Source organism: Columba livia, chromosome 8 (genome assembly GCF_036013475.1).
Source record: "Columba livia isolate bColLiv1 breed racing homer chromosome 8, bColLiv1.pat.W.v2, whole genome shotgun sequence".
In the NCBI taxonomy this organism is placed as follows: domain Eukaryota; kingdom Metazoa; phylum Chordata; class Aves; order Columbiformes; family Columbidae; genus Columba; species Columba livia.
The window spans coordinates 12,420,367-12,442,347 of NC_088609.1; the positions used below are offsets into that span (position 1 = coordinate 12,420,367).

Consider the following 21,981-nt stretch of genomic DNA (forward strand, 5'->3'; position numbering starts at 1 on the left):
GAGTTCTCCCTTAGGACACAGATCTCAGCTGTAAAATCAAATAATTTACCTTTTGGAGGTCCAACACATTTGGAGATAAAATAGAGCCCTGGAGCTTTTTCTCCTGGGTGGAGGGATCTGCCTTGGCTCACAGTGTCGTGTTTCTGGCAGGACTGATCTCTTCCAATGGGCACTTGTGGAAGCAGCAGAGGAGATTCACCTTGTCCACCCTCCGAAACTTCGGCTTGGGGAAGAAGAGCCTGGAGGAGCGCATCCAGGAGGAGTGCCGGTACCTCGTGGATGCGTTTGGGGATGAGCAGGGTAAGTGCCATGGCCCTCATAAGTTGTGATGAAGGCAGAAACCAGTATGACCAATTACAATTTCACTCATGAATCACTGCATACTGAAAAATACCTTACCTTGCAAGCGATGCTAGCACCCTTATAAGCTGAGAAGAAGGCCAGAAACCAGTATGGCCCATTATACTATCACAGGTCACTGCAAGCTGAGAAATAACTCACCTTGCAAGCGATGCTAGCACCCTGCCACCATCCCAGTTCCATTCCACAGGTCATTTTCCTTCATACTGACAGGTAAATGCAGCTGGGTAAACCCCAAACCATTATTCATAGCTCAGCTTCAGCCTGCTGCTCTCTTAGAGATCTCCAGAACATCCCGTGTGTGTAAGCACCAATGTTTCCAATGAATTCACCTCATGTCTGCTCTTCTGCAGACCTGGCTTTCCAGTGTAAACAAACTTCTCCACAGTCTGACTGAAGTGTGACCAAGGGTGGGATGTTTGCTGCACAATGGGGCTGCCCAGCCAAGCTTGGCCAGATCCTGGGGTGGTGAGGAGTCCTGGAAATGCAGTGACACAGAAGAGTGCCCATCAGGCGCATTTCACTCCTATTTGTTGAATACTTTACCTCTGACAACTGTGTTTCTCTGTGCTTTTCTGGTAAGACTTGAAGAAAATTGATCATTGTCTTCTGCAGGAAGGCCTTTTGACCCTCACTTGAAAATCAATAAAGCCATTTCAAACATCATCTGCTCCCTCACCTTTGGGAATCGTTTCGACTACCATGACGAGGACTTCCAAAAATTACTGCAGCTGATAGACGAAATTGTTCACCTCCATGGGGCCATCACGACCCAGGTATGAACATGTACAGTGTGCAGTTTTGCAGAGCCATAGTTTTCAAGCTCTGCAATTTCCATGTCACTTTCTCTCACCCAACATCCCCTTTCCTGCCCATTAACTGCCAACCTGCCTGCTGTAATGCCAGGTAGTGCATGAGTCTCTCTGTGACAGGAATACCAATCCCTTGTCTAGCTCTCCTGGAGCTCAGCTATTTCCAGCAACTCCAGCAATTTAGTCAGTGTGGCACTGCAGGCTCCTTAGGTTTTGATATCAGAAGGGCTTTTCCATCCATTACATAATTTGTTTATCTCCTTTTCTCTTCAAAGCTGTACAATGTTTTCCCATCCATAATGAAGTTCTTACCTGGACCCCACCAAACCATTTTTAGAAAGGTAAGACTGCTGAAAAATTTTGTGAAAGAGAGGATCGACAAACACAAGGAGGACTGGAACCCCTCGGAGAGCCGGGACTTCATCGACTGCTACCTGCAGGAGATAGCCAAGGTCAGCACCGCAGAGCAAACCCCTCCGCAGTGGGGCTTAGAAATCCAGAGGGATGAGAAATGAGCCCAAATTCTCCATCTGAGATGTCTGTGTGGCCAGTTATGAGCTTAGGATGGACATCAGGTTCAGGGTGCCCATCTAGAGGATGGAGGTGCAGGGGTCCAGCAGTTTCTGCCAAAAACCATGGTGCTCGAGTGGACTAAGCCTGGTGTCAGCACAGCCCTTGCTGTTTGTGCAACACTAACACTTTTTTTTTTGTAAAGGACAACGGTGATGGCACCTTCCAGGAGGAAAACCTTGTGGCATGTGTGCTCGACTTGCTCTTTGCTGGGACTGAGACCACTTCAACAACCATCCGCTGGGCTCTGCTGTATATGGCCATGTATCCAGAAATTCAAGGTAAACTATTAGGAATTTCCCATGGTTTAGCTCTCACGGCTTTGTCAAACCCTCTTTTCAGTGAGAAATGGTTAACATCTGTGCACTCATACAATAGAGGTGCAAACAGTGGCAGGTGTCCTAGGTCAGTACCTGGGGAATCACCACAGCAACAACCCCGTGATGTTCAAAATTTGATGTTTTTTTTGGTTCTGGTGGTGGTGGGGATTTTTTCTGTTAATTTTTCTTTTACTTTATCTGGTCCTTACTGTTTCCCACCAGCCCGCGTGCAAGCAGAGATCGACACGGTCATCGGGCAGGCACGGCAGCCAGCCCTGGACGACAGGAGCAACATGCCCTACACCAACGCCGTCATCCACGAAGTGCAGAGGAAAAGCAACATTGTGCCTTTAGGCGTGCCAAGAATGACAGTGAAGGACACAGTCGTGGATGGCTTCCGCATACCTAAGGTAACCCCACTGTTGATCAGTGGGACTTTAGCAAGAAACTCCCCATTCCCCAGGAATGTTTCTCCAGCCCAGGTCTGTCCCTGTACAGACAGGAGTAGAGACAGAGCTATTCTGCCCTGGCCACAGCTCACTCCTATTGAACATGTATTTTTGCCAACCAAACAATGTTATCCAGCACACTGAGTGGTGCAGAACGATGGGGGTGAAACTCCAACTGCACACACCATTAAGGCACAGATCCATTCTTCCAGTTTTTACAGGAACTTGGGCCCAAGACTAGAGCAGATAAAAGCGATGCCTCTCTGAACAGACAAGAAGGAACTCCATGGAGTGCTGGACAAATGATTGCAGCAGAATTTGACTATGGATGTTCTTCAAGGAGAAAACACAGAAAAATAAAAATGAATATAAAGATGCCTCACCTACTTTCAGTAACAAAAAACATGCAATTTACTTTTCTTTGTCTCCTCTTAGGGAACTGCTTTGGCCCCAAATTTAACTGCCATGATGTTTGACAAGAACAAGTGGGAAACCCCTGACACTTTCAACCCTGGACATTTCCTGAAGGATGGTCAGTTCTGGAAAAGAGAATCTTTCCTACCATTTTCTATAGGTAAGATTTCCTGCAAGTTGGTGCTTCTGTGCTTATGCACTGGCATGGGGCTTCCCACTACCCAGTGAGGACACAGGGGAAAAGAGTGATGGAAAGGACACATGTTGGCTGCACCCTGGGAGCTGCTGCTCAAGCCATGCTCTCATGGATACGCCAAAGCACCACATCCACACTCTGAGCTCTTTCCTGTCTCTCTTCACCTGCATAGAAGAGAGATGAGAGTGAATAGCATACCATAAAATTGCCAGAGACCTTAGAAACACCTTCACCAAGCAGAGCATTGCCCTGGGCTCCTGCTCCCACATGGCTGAGTTCACTAGAGGCTTCACTGTTGCTATCACAGGGGACCCAGCCAATAGCTTCACAGAGGACATTCTTTTTACCACCCCTCTTTCCCATACTGGCATCACACACATTCTCTGTCCCCTCTCTTTGGCGTAGATCAAACTCCCAGCGTAGGCATGTCCAGACCATACATGTCAGCACAGCTTATCCAAGCAGAGGAGGATTCAATGCTTGTCCATACGGTTACACACACGTGCCCTCAAAAGTCCTGCATTGGGGGCACAGCCCCTGTTGTAGCGCCAATGCAATTCTTAGGGAACCCAGTTTGGGATGAAAAACACATCCTTGAAAGGGGGTAGCGTGCCTGGGCTGTGGTGCTAAGGGAAGGCAGAGGCTGTTGTGGCAGCAAAAGCAGCCGGGCAGCCAGCGCAGGCTGAGGAAGCCATGGGTGACTGTCTCCGCAGGGAAGCGCTCCTGCCCGGGTGAGCTGCTGGCCCGCACCGAGCTCTTCCTCTTCTTCACGGCTCTGCTCCAGAAATTCACCTTCCAGGCGCCCCCGGACACCACACTCAGCCTCCAGCACACAGTGGGCATTGCTGTGGGCCCAAAACCCTACAAGATCTGTGCTGTGCCTCGGTAAGGAAGTCCTGGCCATCGTCCTCACAGTGAAAGGCATTTGCCATGGATGCTGAAAACAAGCCTCAGCTGCTCCCCTGAGTGAGGGCAATGACTGCCCTGCTGCAAGGAGAGGCTGGGCAGTTTGTTGGTTTATTCCAAACAATTGCAAAATAATTTCTTTTACAAGCAGACTTCACACTCTGTATCACAGGGGAAAGGTGATCAGCCTGGGATCTGCCATGGCACTTTTAGTCTTGCAATAGCACACTGTAATACAGGGAGGGGCTTGGGCCTTTCCTGCTTTCATGATGGATGGCCACGCTTCCCAATGGCAGGAGATGGAGCAACACTTTACAGACTGCAGTGTTCAGGCTGTGGCTGTGAGTTGTAGAAGGGCACTACTAGACTTTGCTTTATAATATTCATAGAAGTACTAATTGCCAACCATTTGTGATTTTATTAAACTTGACTTGTAATCCATTAGAAAAAAAAGTCACTCCAACTCATCTATTTCTTTTGCATCAAGAAATTCTTACCAAAACACTTTTGTCATGAAGCATTCTGCAAAGTGAAGACCACTACAGGCCATTTCCAGCACTGGCTGTAGCCTTCTGCCCTGCCCCATGTTTCAGGAATGGGACAGGGGGCTGCGAGCCCACCCGGGCAGAGGCAGCCACACAGCACCCAACCCATGTCCCTGCAGCATTGCTCTCTGGTAGCAGAGAGGTTGGCACTGTAACAGCAAAGGCAGTTCCTACAGAACTGATGAAAATCACTGGCCCTTACAGAACAAGCAGACTAGCAGGGAAACCATCAAAGCCTGTGGCCGGGACCTGGCATTGCACAGCAACAAGACTGTGACACCCCCATGGAGCACAGTGCTCTCCACTCTGACAGACCCCTCAATAAATCATCTGTACTTGTAGCCATAAAAGTAATAAGTTCTGCCTCTTAGAATATGCTAAATCTTCCCCATTTACCTGCCCGGCATCACTGAGTGGCTAGTGTGCCCGGGGGCCAGAGGGGTGAGCTCCAGCAACACAGAGTGCACAGCTGAGCCCACTGCAGTCAATAGCCTGGTGAAGAAAAGGGTCCCTGGGAAAATACCAGCAGCAAATTTCATCATTTTAAACCATAACATGCAAGGTGAAACAGTCCCGGGATCAGCAAGTGATGGTTCACACCAGTAAATGCATCAACTTGGTAATAATTGCACCATTGGACCCTGGCAAGGCCCCTGGGCATGGTGATCTATAGCTCCCAGCAGTGGGGCTATATGGCAGGAACCCCCGGCATAGCACAGCACTGATAACATGCACCTTCACCTCCTGCTCACCTGCTGAGAAGCTAGGAGAAAGCAATCATTTCCTGCTCATTTGCAGTTTTTGCTGAAGTAATTTTTGCCTCTGTTTTCCTTGAGGATAGAAATTGTTTTCCAGTGTCTCTGAGAACTAAGTCATTTCCTAAAGGAATTAAAAACATTTTTTAGATGTAAGCATTAATGCCTAAGCAGGTTTTAAATTGTTTTGTCTTAATCTGTCTTTTCTTGTTTGAGTTTAGGGAGAAGGCAGCAGGGAATGGTGGGCTGGCCCTACAGACCTGCCCACTAAAGGGCAGAAACACCCTGCGGCCAAGCATAGCCATACAACAGAAAAGAAAATTTATAGCAGGTTAACATGGTTTCTCATGAAGCTCCTTCCAGCACAGGGCTTGGTGGGGAAGCTCTGCACCACCACCCCCCCCCCCTCCCTTTCTGATTTCGTGTGCCAGGCACAAGCAGATGGAAAGAAGAGGTTGAACTAAGGTGCTCTTTCTGGCACTTCAGGCTCTTGTTTCACAGATCTGTAAGGTGGAGGTGTGAGAAAACACAATGGGAACCAAACAAACCTATTTATATAATGTAGGAGACTTGACCATGTTCCCACTAGAAGAGGAGACCTCCCCAACCACAGCTGTCCATCCCTTCTCTCCCCCTGCCAGCTGCCCTCCTGACCTGCTCCTGGCAAAGGACTGCCACATCTTCACAGCAGAAATCAAAAAGTTGTAAGCCTTATGTTCTTTCTTCTCCTTCCTTGGAAGGAGAAAGAAGGGGAAGGCTGAAGTGGGCTTCCTGCCTGTAATCAACTGGGAATGGGACATGGGGGCAGTGATCAGTTTCTGTTGTGTGCAGCATCACTCTCAAAGCACTTTCAGTTTGCAGGTGTCATCTGCCTTGTTTTTTTTCCACTCCTTGGCTCAGGGTCCCATTTCCTTTCCCAGGCTGCTGTTAGATTCAAATGCTTCCTCCCCCTCCTTCCCAGGTCTCCACTGGGTTAGCTGTACTCTGAGCAGAGCACATTTCACAGGACCATTTTGCACATGCACTTCTTGAATATCTCATTTCCTCCACACAAACCATCTCCCATGCACAGCTGACCTCACCTCCCTTTGCACTGGGGCTGGACTTGTGCACCTCTCAGGGCCACTCCTCGCCTAAACATACAAACCTTCTGCTGCAGTGCTCTGAAGAAGCTACCAGAAAAGGCGTAAGGAAACGGGGTTGTAGTGGCAGAGCCCCCTCTGCCCTGGGGGGATGGAGTTGTCGCCACCCTGGCTGAGCGGTGAAGCCAGAGACAAAAAAAAAACTAACGGAGCACCATTAGAAGGTAATAATGAGTGAGCAATCGCCGGACACATGCATGCACAGCGCATGGACAGTACATGCAGCCTATCACGTTATTGTATAGCACGAGTTACAACCAATCACATTGTTGTAAGGCACATGGACAGGGCAGCTTTGCTATAAAGCTAGCCCGGTCCGACAAAGCGAGCTCTAAACATCACATTGTGTGGCAGGTTCCTTGTCTCGCATGGAAAAAGCAACACAGGGTCACAGACACAGGCTCCACACAGGCATTCTGCATTTGAACACAGCACCTTGTGACCAAACACATGTAACATGACAGTTTAGATGGTGTAATTATAACAATGTGCAAATCCAGTTCATATGTTGCCCAGAAATATGGATACTTACATCAGCTAGGAACTATTAAATATATTGCTTGGAATAAAGACACCTGAGACTTAATTTTAAAAATCTTTAAGTGAATATAAAATAATTCTTTCCAAAGGAAAATAAAACCAAAATTTTAAAATTAGTGCAATTTTTTGAATTCTATGCAACCAAGTGTTTACATTTGTTTTAAACAGAATATGTAGACACAGATACACTGAAAACCTTAACTCCAGCTTGACTAGTGAGGGGAAGGGAAAAAGAGCAAAGAAAATTAAGAAAATGACTTTACTAGACACTAACAACTTGTAAATAAGTGTTTCCATTTTATAATTACTAAACTATGTACGGCTACCTAAATAAAACATCAGTATTGCTTAAATTACTTATTTCCAAGTAAGTGTATGCTGCAGAAAATAAGGTACCCATATATATATATTTTTAAAGAACAAAAAAATCAGCTAGGTGAAAATTTCTTTTCAGGTAATGTTTCTTACATCTACTATAATACAGTTGTTGCAAAAGAATCTTCTCAAAACTGCTGCCTGATCCACCTTGAGTAAAAGAACCTACTAGTTAAATTTGTATTATTGCTACAAAACACTTCCATAGTGCTTATTCTTAATCTCATATAAAAAAAATATTAAGTGATATGTCAATCAAAAATATTTTTGTTTCTTTGGATCTATTTTACCCGTTTTACTGGAAACTGGCTAAAGTTACTAATAATGCTGAGTAAATTCAGCAGTATTTAATGATTTCACCGCCTAATTTCAATCTGTCCCTACCTGTGCTGTCTGGGCATGATACAAATTCATCTTGCAGAGAAAAGTAGCCTCTTTCTTTGTCCTGCCTCAGCAGTGGTACATGTTGCATCAAATAACATTGTATTGATATTGTTCTGCTGCTATATGTTGCATACATCTCAGCTGTAACACAGCAACGTTATATGTAGCTTTTTTTGTTTGATATGAATGAAGTTAACATTAAAATGATACTTATTCTAATGCTCCCTTCTGCACAGCCAGGTAAGCTGAAGTGAATACAACATTGTGGCTTATGATGAAACATTAACTTCTACAGATCAGTTCCTCACTCATAGGATGTAACCTAAGTTTAACCAGTTATAAAACAGCCACTCTTAAACAGGTTGTCAATACCAAAGAAACACTGAAGTTATATTCACAACCTTAACGTTTAACAGTTTGGAGAACGTCTCAAATACGTAAGATTTTATCTAGTACCTGAAAACCAGATTTTTGGCAACCCAAACAAGACTATCGGGGGCAACCTTGCCCTGAAAAAGGCTGTTCCCTCTCTGTAGTTCTGTAATCAAATTCTTCCATCACTAGGCAGAAGACAAGCTTCCAATTAAGCGATAGGGAGGTTCTTGGTCATTTTTGGTCCCAGGGTCTGCAGTTTTGAGAAGCATATAAAGACATTTGCTCCAAATTTACACTACTCTTTACCTGATATGACTACTGACACAGCTCAACTACTGTGAGAAGTACAACAAATGCATCAAGACTACTAACTAGATGAGTATTTGAAAGATGCCCATGAAAGTTTCCATGCTGTAAAGAACAAGGGTTAAGAGACCCACTCAACACCATCAGGGACAGTTTCACATTTCACTAGAACACATCTAACTACCAGGCTTCAGAAATGCAAGCATCTTGCACCGCTCAGCACCTTCTCGCTCCCCACTAGCAGATCAAACGAGCAATTGTACCTTAAAAATACAAACCCCAATAATATCACTGCAGCAATAAAAGACCTCAAAACCCAAAAGATAGTCCAAAGAAGAACAGAATCCTCAAGAACACAACCTGACAGACAAAACTGCCCAACAGCAGTTTGCCTGGTGTATTCTCCACTGATACCACATTTTAGCATGAGACTGGCTTTTAAACAACCCCTTGTGTAGACAGAATTTTAAAAGAAGAAAGCTCTTAAATGCCTAAATGTATGGCACTAAAACCATCACCACAACTAAGAAACAACACTAGCTAAGTACTAAAAATGGATACTTCCCACTTCTCTAGCAATGCATGCAATGCCCAATTAAGAATTTAAGATGCTGGGGAAGAAAGAAATCAAAGAACAAGCCATACTGAGGGGCATACAAAATGGAAGACTACTCAAATTTCACCATTCAAAACTTATATTCTGCAAAGCTGAACCCTGCTCTCAAATCAAAGATAGCCTTGATGGTGAAGATAGATATAGGCTTTCCTTCATGCATATGGTTGAATTTTAAATTAGATCACAGACTGGTACAGCACCCTCAAGTATTAAGTTTAAGGGCTGCTGCAATTTTATTTCCTTTAAGTACACGTATAACGAATTTGGTCTAGACCGTTTGCAAAGAAGAATGGACATTAATGGGAGAGGTGCCTGAGGACTGGAGGAAAGCAAATGTCACTCCAGTCTGCAAAAAGGGCAAGGAGGACCTGGGTAACTATAGACCAGTCAGCCTCACCTCCATCCCTGGGAAACCGATGGAACGACTTATCCTCGGTGCCATCTCAAGGCATATCAAGGATAAGAGGATCATTGGGGCCAGTGAACGTGGCTTCACCAAGGGGAAGTTGTGCTTGACCAACCTCATTGACTTCTACGAGGACATAACAAGGCAGATAGATGATGGCAGAGCAGTGGATGTGGCCTACCTTGACTTCAGTAAGGCATTCGACACAGTCTCCTGCAGCATCCTTACAGCTAAACGGAGGGAGTGCAGTCTGGATGATCAGGCAGTGAGGTGGACTCAGGTAGTGAGTCGTGGTCAATGGGGCAGAGTCCAGTTTGAAGCCTGTATCTAGTGGAGTGCCTCAGGGGTCAGTACTGGGGTAGATATTATTCAATATATTCATCAGCGATTGGGATGAGGGAATAAGAGTGTACTATCAGCACGTTTGCTGATGACACCAAGCTGGGAGGAATGGCTGACACACCAGAAGACTGTGCTGCCATCCAGAGACCTGGACAGGCTGGAGAGTTGGGCGGGGAAAAATGTAATAAAATATAACAAGGGAAAGTGTAGAGTATTGCATCTGGGTAGGAACAATCCCAGCTTCCAGTATAAACTGGGGAATGACCTATTATAGAGCAGCTTAGGGGAAAGGAACCTGGCGGTCCTGGTGGACAGCAGGATGACCATGAGCCGGCACTGTGCCCTTGTGGCCAGGAAGACCAACAGCATCCTGGGGTATATTAAAAGGGAGGTGGTTAGTAGGTCGAGAGAAGTTCTCCTTCCCCTCTACTCTGCCCTGGTAAGACTACACCAGAAATACTGTGTCCAGTTCTGGGCCCCTCAGTTCTAGAAGGACAGGGAACTGCTGGAGAGAGTCCAGCGCAAGGCAACAAAGATGATTAAGGGAGTGGAACATCTCCCTTATGAGAAAAGGCCGAGGGAGCTGGGTTTCTTTAGCTTGGAGGAGATGGAGGGGGTGACCTTATTAACGTTTACAAATATATAAAGGGTGAGTGTCACGAGGATGAAGCCAGGCTCTTCTTGGTGATAACCAACGGTAGGACAAGGGGTAATGGATTCACACTGGAACACAAGAGGTTCCACTTAAATTTGAGATGAAACTTCTTCTCAGTGAGGGTGACAGAACACTGGAACAGGCTGCCCAGGGAGATTGTGGAGTCTCCTTCTCTGGAGACATTCAAAACCCGCCTGGACACCTTCCTGTGCAACCTCATCTAGCTGTTCCTGCTCCGGCAGGGGGATTGGACTGGATGATCTTTTGAGGTCCCTTCCAATCCCTAACATTCTGTGATTAACAAGTTTCCTAAAAATATAGTTTACAACAAAAATAAGACATTTGGTAAATAGCAACACAAATTTGGTGAAAGATAGCAATTCCCTGCACCACGATTTCTGGTATCAATTTGCATTTCATCTTCTTCAGTCTAGATACTGCAAAGCTATTACAGTTCATACATTTTTCTCGCTGCCAACAAGTAGCAAAATTATCTTTCATTCACCTACCCAGTCCAATTAGTTCACAATAACTAAAGTGACACTACATTCAAAAAAAAAAAGGAAAATTAATTTCTATACACAGGGTTGTATAAATAGCTGGAAACAAATAGGATTCCTTCCCACCTAACCCCCCTTCTGCAAGGAAAGGCAGGGTACCAATACTCCAGACTTTTAAAACATGCCCAGACTTTTGAATTATTATCATAGCTTTTTTTCTTACACAGGGAAAGACAGCTTATTTGGCTTTAATGGATTCAACATCTTAAAGAGAGGTTTTCCTTAATGTATCTATGCAGGAACTTAACCTTCAATTTTTTAAAATGAACTTGAGATGACAAAACAAATCCTGTCTTCTGTTATATAACAAGTCAACTAGTACTAACCTTTTTTAATCTTTTTCTATAAATGCAAGTATCTTCTTCCTCTTAAAACTGTATTCTAAAAAAAAAAAAAAGTATTTTTTAAAACATCGTACCAATCTTTTAATTTTCAGAAGAGCCCAGCAAAAACAGCCAGTACTGCCAGTTTCCTGAAGTACATTTTTGCATAACAACTTCCCATTATAAAAGTCAACTTTCTAGCCCAAACCCATTAAATAAAGTTTTAAATATATAGTGCCAATTTCTATATTTACAATATATTCTGAAGGGAAATATAAATCTTTTAAGTTGTGCTTGTAAATACACACTGCAGTTATTAAATCTACTTCTACTTGGAAAGCTAAGTACTACCTTTTAGACACACCACTGATCAACTTTATCACCACTTGATCAGTTCTGATGTTGAATTTGCAGTTGCCCACCATTTTAACCTTCTTTTGCATCAAGTAGTTAAAGTGGAAGCTATAAAGCATTTAAGGACACTTTAGCATATAGGTTTTCCTCATGGTCCTTCTGGCTTAATCAGATGTTGCACCCGGTACTTTAACAGTGAGATTCCTTCTGGTATTGGTGACATGACGCTGTTGAGCTAGGAAGGAGCGTCCAGGACCGTCTCTGCAAGCACCGCTACTGCCAACCAGTCTGGATTCCATACCTAGCTTCTGTAGAGTTAGGCTCTGCAAATAAGTGAAACAACATTTACACTATAGCAAAAACTGGACCAAAAAAAGGTCATCTTACATGCACAAAGCTCATGCTTACTCAGGATGCACACAGAATTTCTTTTACTGTATTTCTTATATGCCCTCTTGCTACCATAAAAGGTACGAACCAATGCTAAAAAAAAAAAGACTCATTCACATTCATATAGAATGTGTTAATTTTAGCTTATTGTAAAGTTGTTCCTTTATTAAGTAAGCTATTTAATTTTACTATTTTTTTTATTTCTCATTCCAGTCTTTATGAAATCCTATTTAAACATTGCTTCATGTAGAGATTAAGAACTTCCTCCAGTCCTTTTCACAGCAACCTAACATCAAGCATTCTAACAACCTTTGCAATGCTGCTGCAGGATGAGAAGACGCTTTAGCTTTTTTCCCTACAAATACTGCCCTAAAGACACTGAACATCTACAGCAGGAGTCTGGAAACCTTTTGAACCACAGCATTCCTTTGTCTCAAGTCCAAAACCTCCAACAACAAATGCCATTGAACAATCAGAAATCTAACCTGCTAAATCCAAGAAGAAACTTGTGGCAGCAAATAGTATATTACTAACATGGAAGTCATGGCCTATACTTACTTCTAAGTCTCCTGTTCTAAAGCACACAAGACAAGCAGAAAACATAACAAAAGCTTAAAAAAAAATAGATTACTTATAATATTTTTCCTTTACACTGCTATAAAAAATGATGATGGTGGTGTCTCCTAAGTTACATGAACAGGATTGGAAATTCCAGCTATAACTCAAGTTTGCCTTCTGGCTTAAAGTCGGAATTAGCAAGTGGAAGACTGATCTCATTTTAAACTGCAATCCTCAAGGCTTTTCTCCTCTCCTTAGTTCCCTGTTTTATGTGTGAGGCTGTGCTAATCTGCAAGGTGGACCCTTGTGCCACAAGTAGCTAAACTGTTAGCCTTCTCTCCTAAGCTTATAATGAATCTACGAAAGAAAAAAAAGCGATGTAAGATTTAACTGTCAAAATTGGCAAAATGTGTTCTTGTGATTTCTGAGATAGACAAGTGAACTTTTGACCCACCTTGTTATACCATGCAGTTACAATAAGCTTTTCCTCGTAATCACGTAACTTAGCAAGTTTGTATTCAGCCTGCAAGCAGACAATAGAGAAGAAAATCTCAGTTAAAACACAAAAATAATCTTCATAAACTTATTGAGTCCATTGAGTGAAATAAACACATACAGCAGAAATGCTTAAAAATGCAAAATAACTAGAAGGCTTAGAAGTGTAAATAAAGATATTTCCATAAATGACTATGAGAGAAGTTTAGACCATTTCAAGAGGCAGCAAAACTTTACACAAGTTGCACTTTAACTTGGAAACATACTTCGAGGGGGTGTCTGTGTGTGCGGAGAAATGCATGAAAGTCTACAGTGTATCAGAAAGTCTATCAATAATTTCATATTTTTTTTACCTGAAAGTCAAAGACAAGAATGTACCTCTAGCGGCTGAACATTCTTGTGTTACTGAATTGCTACTACATTTAATTGCAATATAGTATACTTATCTAGTATGTAAAAGAAATCTGCGGCCATGGCATTTATAAAGTCAGACCTTTTAGCCTACTAACTCATGTTGAGGAATTTTGCATTTTCTCAGGTAACTATTCTAACCAGTCCTATCAATACTGCTATTAGAACTGAATGCAGCATTTCCCATTTCTTTTTTGTTTCTTTATCCTTGGACTCCCATCGACAGTCCTTTCAGGATTTCAGCCACAGTTTACTGACTTAATAGGTTTTACTCTTCTTTATAGATTCAAGAACTCCAGTACATGAAGCCACTGATTGATCAGAGGTCTACTAAAGTCAAGTCATTGCTCAAACACTGAGTCCCTCATATGAACAAAGATACAGTACTACTGAAAAAGGCCAGACTCTGCAGCTCTGTACAAGTTACCATAACACTGCAAAACTATTTGTCTTAAGTATTTCACTTACAGATTTTTCAGAGGGTTTACAAAGATTCCAAACTAGAGTTTCAGTTCTATATTGAAAAGCACTGTTGAAAAGTACAGACTTCTATTAGGCTGCAAGGTTAATTAAGCCAAAATAAAAATCTCTAGGTTTGACAGTCTGTGCAGTTTCTATAATTGAATGCAGCATTGAATGGGACTGGATCATTAAGAAACAGTAACTTGAGCATCTAATATCAGAGACAGTAGAATATACTAAAGTTATTATTACATATATGTAAATTTTTACCTCTAGTGCTTCAATTTTTTTGTCTTTCTCCATTATCTGTTTTCTGAGCAACATAATTTCTGCTGATGCTGGGTTTAGCTTAGGGTCTAAGGTTTTTATCACCTGTACAAAGCAAAAAAAAAAACCATTATGAGTCAGGTTTGATTCTCAACAGCTCTGCATCTCATCTGCTCCCGGTAGAAATATGAAAACAGACTGAGCACTAGTCAGGTAATTACGATGAGAACTAGGCTGTGACACCACACAACAGACAATATCAAATGATGCAAAGGAATAATACATCTCATGCTTTAGCCTAAAACCCATTCTCATACACTTAAGTGACAGCAATTGGGCAATTTAACTGAAAACGCAACACGCAGCCACTAATTTTAATTGGGAGGTAGACACACAGGACTCAAATCAATCTGTTTACAACTTACAGGAAGTAATGTATACATTCAGTAAGAGGCCACTCACATTTCTTGCTTTCTCAAGGTACATTTTATATCTTTCTTCCATTGCTTTCATATCCTCATCTTTTTTTCGCAAAGCTGCTTCCAGCTCTCCAATCTTCTGGGCTATTTACAGAAATTATCAAAGACATACATAATAAAAATCAACATGGTACTTTCAAGGCTTCTGTGTTCTCTTTAACCACCCGCCCCCCCGCCCCCCAACATTTTAGCTACTACACAATTTCTTAAGTTCCTATTTTTGTTTCACTTGTACCCATAAGGTCCCACTTGACACTGAATTCCCATTTTGAACAGCACTGTTCAACAAAACTAAGCCTCCAGGAACCTCTCCCTGCCCACTACCATGTGCAAAAAACCCCTTCCCCTGCCCCCATTTCAGGTTTAAAGCTGCACCGCAGCAGAAAGCCTTATCCTGACAAGTATCCCATAGCCCAGTGGCCACAGGAATAATTTCAGAGGGAACATGCGAGTCTCTTTAAAGGAGAAACCAAAAACAACCACACAACCAAAACAACCAAACCACCACACAAAACAACTTACGGTTCTGACTAATATCAGGCTGGAGTTCTGCAAGATCAGCTTCTTTCTTCTGTAACTCATCATGAACTTCATTTAATTTTTCCCTATAAATGAAAGTCTGGACTAAGGATAAAGTTCACAAATAATTCTGTGCACAGTTTTAAGAGCTGAAAGTTGAAACTTGATGGTCAAAGTGCTTAAACAACTGTTTTAAACTCTGGCAATTCTTTTAAGTTTAAATAGAAATATTAGCAGGTATTTTAAAAGAACCATAAAAAGTTGTGAGTTCTGAATTGAGTCTCATTTACCTAAAGCTAGAAAACAAGAACAAAACAACCAAAAAACATTCAAGCATCTCCTTAGCAGGACCTACATCAGCTGAAAGGATGGAAGTATTTCAGAAGAATGAAATGTGTTTTCAGGCCAGTAACAGTGGATGGTTCTAGCAGGCCGTTGTTGAGTCAGAACAGTTAAAATGCTATTGGTGACAGAGAGACAGTTAAGTGGATACTAGTACTACAAGATTCTCATGATCAGAGTTGACAAAACTACAACACTTAACCCCCTAAGTACAGGATTCTCAAATCAAGTGGCTTAGAAAAACAAGACATCCCTACAAAGACTTAAGCAGTTTCTGTGTTATAATAGTCAAATTATTTAGCATAAATAAGCTATGGTGGATGCATGTGGCTTACTTACATGTGTGCTGCCAATTTCTGCTTCAGGTTGCTAGACTACAGAAGAAAAGAGTTAAAACTGAGTTACATGTCAGTATTTCATACTGTGAAATGTTGAAGTGCTCTTACAAATCAGCCAAGAATACTTAGCACACCTAAATAAGTCAAACCAAATAAATCCTAAGAAAACTGCATTTTTAATGCATTTTTTGTAACTGCATTCACTTTTTGTACTGCACAGATACCAGTTCCAGCACCTTTTTCCTTTAACACTATCCTCTTCACTATACCACCACTTAACGATAAAACTAGAGATTTTTAAAAGTAAAGTGGAAGTCAGAAAAGTTACAGTTCCTTAAAGAAGGAGAAGGAATCACATAAAACAAGAACTTTTCAACTGAAATGCAATTGGTGTGGAGGTCTCATGGATTCTCATACTATAGTGACTAAATTCATCTGCACTGAATACAGCAGAGCCAAGTCTCTGCTACACAAACTTGGGGAGCTGTTTTCATGCAGGAGAGTTTTTAGAAGGCATTGAACAGCATCAATTGTTTAAGGTATTTGCTTGTAAGGTCTTTTGAAAGGTGTATGTTTGTTCATGTTGCAGGGGTGGGTTGGGTGACCCAAATGGGCTTCAGAGCTTGCTCACTCTTACTACTGCAATGCTTTTCAAACTAAATTGAAAAAGAAAAAAAGCCACTAAACCACAATCCTGCCTTCTTAGTAGTTATCAATACTAGACACACTGAAAAAGAAGCAGTGCATCTAAATAAATGACTTACTGTTATGCTGAAGGATTTTAAACAAAACTGACAAGATGTCTTTAAGGTCAAGCAGCTTGAACTTTCACTTACTCCTTCAGACTTGGATCCCTGTTCCTGTAAAGTCTTTTGCAGATCTTCCATCTGCTGTTGTAATTCTCCAATACGCTCTTCATTTAGCCTTTTAGGAAGAAAATATCGTTATCACCTATCTAAATAGGTAATAAGAGAACTAGACTTTTCTGTTTCATGTCTGGATTGTAATTTTTCAGACAGTTTACCCAGCTTAACCCAGCTTGACTTAAACCACAAAGAAACTGATTACAAATGCATTTAGCTTGAATTGAACTACTAAAACAAACACATGGCAACTTTATTAAACATTTTATAATGAAAGACCTAGAATAATTTTAAAGTTCTAAAAAAACTTAACTACATAAAATTCTCATATTGTAGGAAACTGCTTTCAGCATTCATTAAATGAGAGAAATTCAGACCATATCCCAGTGTTACAACATTATTAGTTTGAAGTTCTGGAAATGAGTTTACATCCATTCTTGGTCTACCAAGAAACATTCAGAGTTAAGAAGAGTGTCCTATAAGCAACCCTTCCTTCAGAGTACACTAGCCCCAGATGTACCACATTTCACACCACCACATTTATGCTACTTTCCTTCTTGCTTGCTTCATGACCTGTTGTTAATGATTACATTGGTGACAGAAAAAGCATAACTGGCTTCCTGCAGAGTGCTACATTACAAATGCAAGCCACATAGGTGCTCTGAAAGTACAGAAATCACGTTTTGCAATATCTTAAGATGCTGTTTCACCCATCACCTTTTCTCAGTTTCTAGTTCGTTCACTGTCCGATGCTTTTGCTCCAGCTGTTCCTGGAGCTCTGTAATACGTTCGTTTTCTGATCCCTCCTGTTTTAATAGAAGCATCTTGTTTTCATGCTGCAGCCGAATAAACATTTCTCTGAATCAGAAACAACAAAAAAAAGTCACTGTTAATTAAGAAATAGGTGACTAAGAATAGGATGTAATACTCCCATTTGCTCCCCCAACCTTAAACTGAGAGAAACAAGTTTTGCTTAAGGACATAGTTGGAGTAACAATGTGATTCTTTATTAAAAGTTAAATTATAATTTTCAAACACCACAATAGCTTAAGAGATATGAACAAAGTTTTAATTTAAGTCGCTCCAAACTCAGATTTTATTGTGCCTTCATATTTCACTCTGCCAGACTTCAAAAGTAACATTACCTAGCCTTTGGCTGTTCTGTCTTAGTTGCTGTGTACTATTTATTTATTCTGTCAGTGAATTATCAACTGATACATGGGGGTCCAGAGAAGCATCATGGAGGGAAAGCAAGAAGTAGGATACAGAGTCAGGTTGTCAAAAAAACCAACCTTTCACAAAAAATCTGAAGAGAGTCCAGCGCAGGGCAACGAAGATGATTAAGGGAGTGGAACATCTCCCTTATGAGGAAAGGCTGAGGGAGCTGGGTCTCTTTAGCTTGGAGAAGAAGAGACTGAGGGGGGACCTCATTAATGTTTACAGATATATAAAGGGTGAGTGTCACAAGGATGGAGCCAGGCTCTTCTCGGTGACAACCAATGACAGGACAAGGGGTAATGGGTACAAATTCAAACACAAAAGGTTCCACTTAAATTTGAGAAGAAACTTCTTCTCAGTGAGGGTGACAGACACTGGAACAGGCTGCCCAGGGAGGTTGTGGAGTCTCCTGCTCTGGAAGCATTCAAGACCTGCCTGAACACCTTCCTGTGTAACCTCATCTAGGTGTTCCAGCTCCAGCAGGGTGATTGGACTGAATGATCTTTCGAGGTCCCTTCCAATCTCTAACATTCTGTGATTCTGTAAAAAACAACATTATGCCTCGCCTATAAAAGCTTCCAAACCACCTCAACCTTTTCACCTTACCTATATTCCACTGGCAGAATTTCAGCAGCAAGATTCTCATGGCTTTTAACATGAGATGCACCTGAAATTGCATGGGAAGTTTAATTTAGTAAACTTAAAGAAAACACTAATATACATAGAAAAGCCTCCAAAAGTAAAGCAATACCTGTTTGACTCAGGTGATCCTGCTGCATTTGTGAAAACCGGAGCTCTTCATTTGTCTCTTTTAATGTATCACACTGTACTATCAGCCTCTAAGAAGATGTATTTGAAGTAGAATTAAGTCAGACTGCACCACTTTAAGACCAAATAACATTAAGCAGGTGTAGTAGTAAGACACACACATTTTAAGATATATTTTGTTTTATATGTGTATACACACACACGGCCCTAAGCTTCATTTTTATGGTAGCACTACTTCTGGGAAGGTTTTCCTCAAACAAAGCAATTGAGAGCAATTCATTAGGTGTTCAAATAAACTCTCGTTCAAGAGAGATTTACCTCTTTTTCTTTGATCAAAGCTTCATGTTTTTCTTCAAGCCGCTTCATTTCAAATGCTAGCTTATCAGCTCTTTTTGATTCTTCAGACAGCTTGTTATGAAGCTCCTGGACCTTTTCATAAAGAGACTATATTCAGCACATTAATATCTTAAGTTGCTACCTTTAAAAGCCATGTTAAAGCCTCCACTCCTGCCCAGGTCAGCAAAATAAACAGCTGGTTCTCCAAGCCTGTGGGAGTGGACTAATACCAGGCAGTGGTTTTGTTTGTTTGTTTTGGTTTTTTTTTGATTGGTTGGGGGGGAGGGTTGTTTGTTTGTTTTCCTTTAGTATTGGTTTTGTTTTGCTCCCTCTTTTACATATATATTTAACTCCTGTATCACTTCATTACTACTGAAATAAGGGAAATCAGAATAAAACTTGTACAGTTTAAAATAAATTTCTGTGAAGTGAAGAATATTACATACAGCTGGTCTGAGTAATAGCTGAACAACCTCTCCCAGGCCCACAAATTACCTCAGTTAAAGTAATGAAGAAAAGCCTGCAAACCATGGACAACCAATCAGCTGAGATGGCAACTACAGTTAATCTTGTTAACTTAATAAACAGGGAAAAACAGAAAGTGAGTGGCAGAGTATAAAGGAGTTTTCACAAATTAGAAGTTCTAAGGGGACAATACAGGTTAAGTCCATGGGCTATTAAGCTGTTGTTTTTTTTTTTTTTAATTGAAACAATTAAAATAATTTTTATTTAGGTAAGATGACTTTCTGAGGAAAAAGTAACATCTTCAGTGTAGATGCAGCCTCACCTGTCTTTTGTAGGTTTCTAGCTGGGCACGAGCTGCATTGGCTTTCTTCAGTTCATCCTCCAGACTGACTGTATTGTGCATATACATCATATTTGTTTCTTGCAGAGATTTGACTTGTTTGCGGAAGTCATTCAGGTCCTGTAGCTTTTTACGATAAACTTCAACAGTTGATTCCAGCTTACTTGCCTTGTCTGCAGTACTCCTTAAAGTATAAACAGGAATTAGAAGAATGAGTGTGTTTCTTCAGAAGATTAAAAAAGGCTGAATTCTACTTTCATGCACATTGAAGCTATTTTCAAGGGGAGATGCAAGGTGCAGTTAAATCTTACTGCTTTATTTTACAATGCATAATCAATGCAAACTTGAATTTTGCAAAGATTGCTTATGAAAACTGAAATCACCACAGGGTTTAAGTGGGAGTAAGACTGACATTCATATTCCAGAAGTACAAGCAAGCGTTAGTCTATCAAGTATCTCTAGCAAATTCTGTGGGGTGCATTGCAAAGGCAGCACAACATCCTGTGCTAGATAATACCCAGTAAGGAAAAACACGCAGATGTTCTCATTGTGGGGTCATACATACTCCTACACAATTAGAACATAACTGCACTATGAAAGTAATCATTAGCATAGAATGACCACATATTACCAGCTGATCATTAACACAAATATATGTTGTAAGAAAATATTCAGATCATAAATACAAATGAATTTCAATATTTGTGTTTAATATCTGCCATCTCATATCACTAGAAGCTAGTACAAGGAAATTATGTAAGAAAATCTATAGTTAAGATTTGTTTCAGATGTTATTTAAGAACCACTATAAGTTAAACACCTGAAACCATGTTCCTTTCCATGTTTTACTCATGCTATTTTATGAATAAAATAGCATACCTGCTTTTCAATATGATTTGCTTCGGATATTTCTTGAGTGGAATTTTATTCTCATCAAGCTCGTGTTTTCATCTTCATTTTGTTCATCATGTTGCTAACTTAAACTTAGCCAAGAATGCAGACACTAAAAGTTACGTTGAAGTTCTAGCTGCATATATGCTTTTGTACATTAGAAAAGGCAGCCTCTTGCAAAAACAGTCCCCTTAATAAAAATGCACACACACTCCCCCATAAAAATGGCTTAATTCTTGCAGAACTTCACCTTCCATCCCACATGAAGAACAATTTCTGTATTCATCAATCCTGCTTTACAGAACAATTCCTTGTTGCTATTCTTATGCACACAATAGAGGTTATGCCTGAAAGCTTGTACTCCATCTCTGCTTTTTCAGAAGGTCATTTTCCAACATTTATTTTGTATTTCAATCAGATAAGATCTATCTGCAGAAGTAATGGTTCTGATAAAAGTCTTGTTAAATACAAAGCCTTTGATTTAATCATTAAATCCTTCTAACGTGTATGTGAGGAGCTACCTCTATAACATACCTAAGAATATCATTTTCATCCTTCAAGGCTCTGGATTCTTCTGCCAAAGAGGTTAGTTCATTGTTTCTATGTTGCAGTTCAATCAGTTGTTTTTCTAGGTCTTCACAATGGACACGATAATCATCTTTTGCAGCTTCAAGCCTACCAAATCAAAAACAGGAACTCTGTTAGGAGTTATTACTGTTATTAAACATTTTTAATTTAGTGCTAGAACTATTAAAAGCAAGACAAAAGAAACCTATTGATTTAAGTAGCCAGAAAACAGTACTGTAAGGATGGAACATTCTGTCTACCTGTTAAATCAATGTATTGTATGCTGCAAATTTACCATATCAATATTGAGAGATTACATGAAAAGTGTTTTTTTTCCCTACCCATAGGGATGACATGGAGAAATAAATACTTACAAGAAACCGGTGCAGTAAAGAAATAGTGGCTGGGGGAAGGGGAGCTTAAGGGTTTGTTTTATTTACACAGAAATCACTTTGGCACACATTGTCTGCTTTCCATCACATTTTCTGAAGTGTCAAATGGCTACTATGGCAATTATAAAGTAGTAATTTCTACAATTAACAGTTACACTTCAAAGGTAAGGGCTGT

The 21,981-nt window shown here is 41.0% G+C and overlaps 3 protein-coding genes across 11 annotated transcripts in view; 1 reads left to right on the forward strand and 2 right to left on the reverse strand.

Annotated features, from left to right (window-relative positions):
* LOC102094339 (cytochrome P450 2J2) overlaps positions 1-4,480 on the forward strand; it is a 40,704-nt gene extending 36,224 nt beyond the window's left edge. For all 6 annotated transcript variants that reach the window (XM_065072073.1, XM_065072075.1, XM_065072072.1 and 3 more), the window contains exons 4-10: positions 151-300; positions 976-1,136; positions 1,448-1,624; positions 1,888-2,023; positions 2,285-2,472; positions 2,947-3,085; positions 3,835-4,480. In XM_065072073.1, the coding sequence (XP_064928145.1) occupies positions 151-300; positions 976-1,136; positions 1,448-1,624; positions 1,888-2,023; positions 2,285-2,472; positions 2,947-3,085; positions 3,835-4,010 (1,127 nt within the window). In that variant the 3' untranslated portion in view covers positions 4,011-4,480. The remainder of the gene's footprint in view (positions 1-150; positions 301-975; positions 1,137-1,447; positions 1,625-1,887; positions 2,024-2,284; positions 2,473-2,946; positions 3,086-3,834) is intronic.
* The window catches only part of LOC135580105 (protein Hook homolog 1-like), a 48,894-nt gene extending 41,992 nt beyond the window's left edge, over positions 1-6,902 (reverse strand). Inside the window, exon 1 of one of the 3 annotated variants that reach the window (XM_065072100.1) lies at positions 5,325-6,902. Coding sequence is in view for 2 of the 3 variants with exons in the window: in XM_065072094.1 (XP_064928166.1) it covers positions 50-69 (20 nt within the window). In the remaining variant the exon portion in view is untranslated. Of the gene's footprint in view, positions 1-49; positions 186-5,324 lie in introns of those variants that run through there. The other 2 variants (XM_065072094.1, XM_065072093.1) reach the window with 2 other exon arrangements.
* Positions 6,903-7,051: 149 nt separating this feature from the next.
* HOOK1 (hook microtubule tethering protein 1) overlaps positions 7,052-21,981 on the reverse strand; it is a 29,563-nt gene continuing 14,633 nt past the window's right edge. The window contains exons 10-23 of one of the 2 annotated variants that reach the window (XR_010474281.1): positions 21,382-21,522; positions 19,939-20,140; positions 19,134-19,244; positions 18,799-18,886; positions 18,654-18,714; positions 17,547-17,687; positions 16,803-16,890; positions 15,968-16,002; positions 15,290-15,372; positions 14,751-14,851; positions 14,292-14,393; positions 13,108-13,176; positions 11,703-12,028; positions 7,052-11,409 (exon numbers count right to left, since the gene is read on the reverse strand). Coding sequence is in view for 1 of the 2 variants with exons in the window: in XM_021295636.2 (XP_021151311.1) it covers positions 11,870-12,028; positions 13,108-13,176; positions 14,292-14,393; positions 14,751-14,851; positions 15,290-15,372; positions 15,968-16,002; positions 16,803-16,890; positions 17,547-17,687; positions 18,654-18,714; positions 18,799-18,886; positions 19,134-19,244; positions 19,939-20,140; positions 21,382-21,522 (1,381 nt within the window). In the remaining variant the exon portion in view is untranslated. Of the gene's footprint in view, positions 12,029-13,107; positions 13,177-14,291; positions 14,394-14,750; positions 14,852-15,289; positions 15,373-15,967; positions 16,003-16,802; positions 16,891-17,546; positions 17,688-18,653; positions 18,715-18,798; positions 18,887-19,133; positions 19,245-19,938; positions 20,141-21,381; positions 21,523-21,981 lie in introns of both variants that reach the window. The other variant, XM_021295636.2, reaches the window with a different exon arrangement.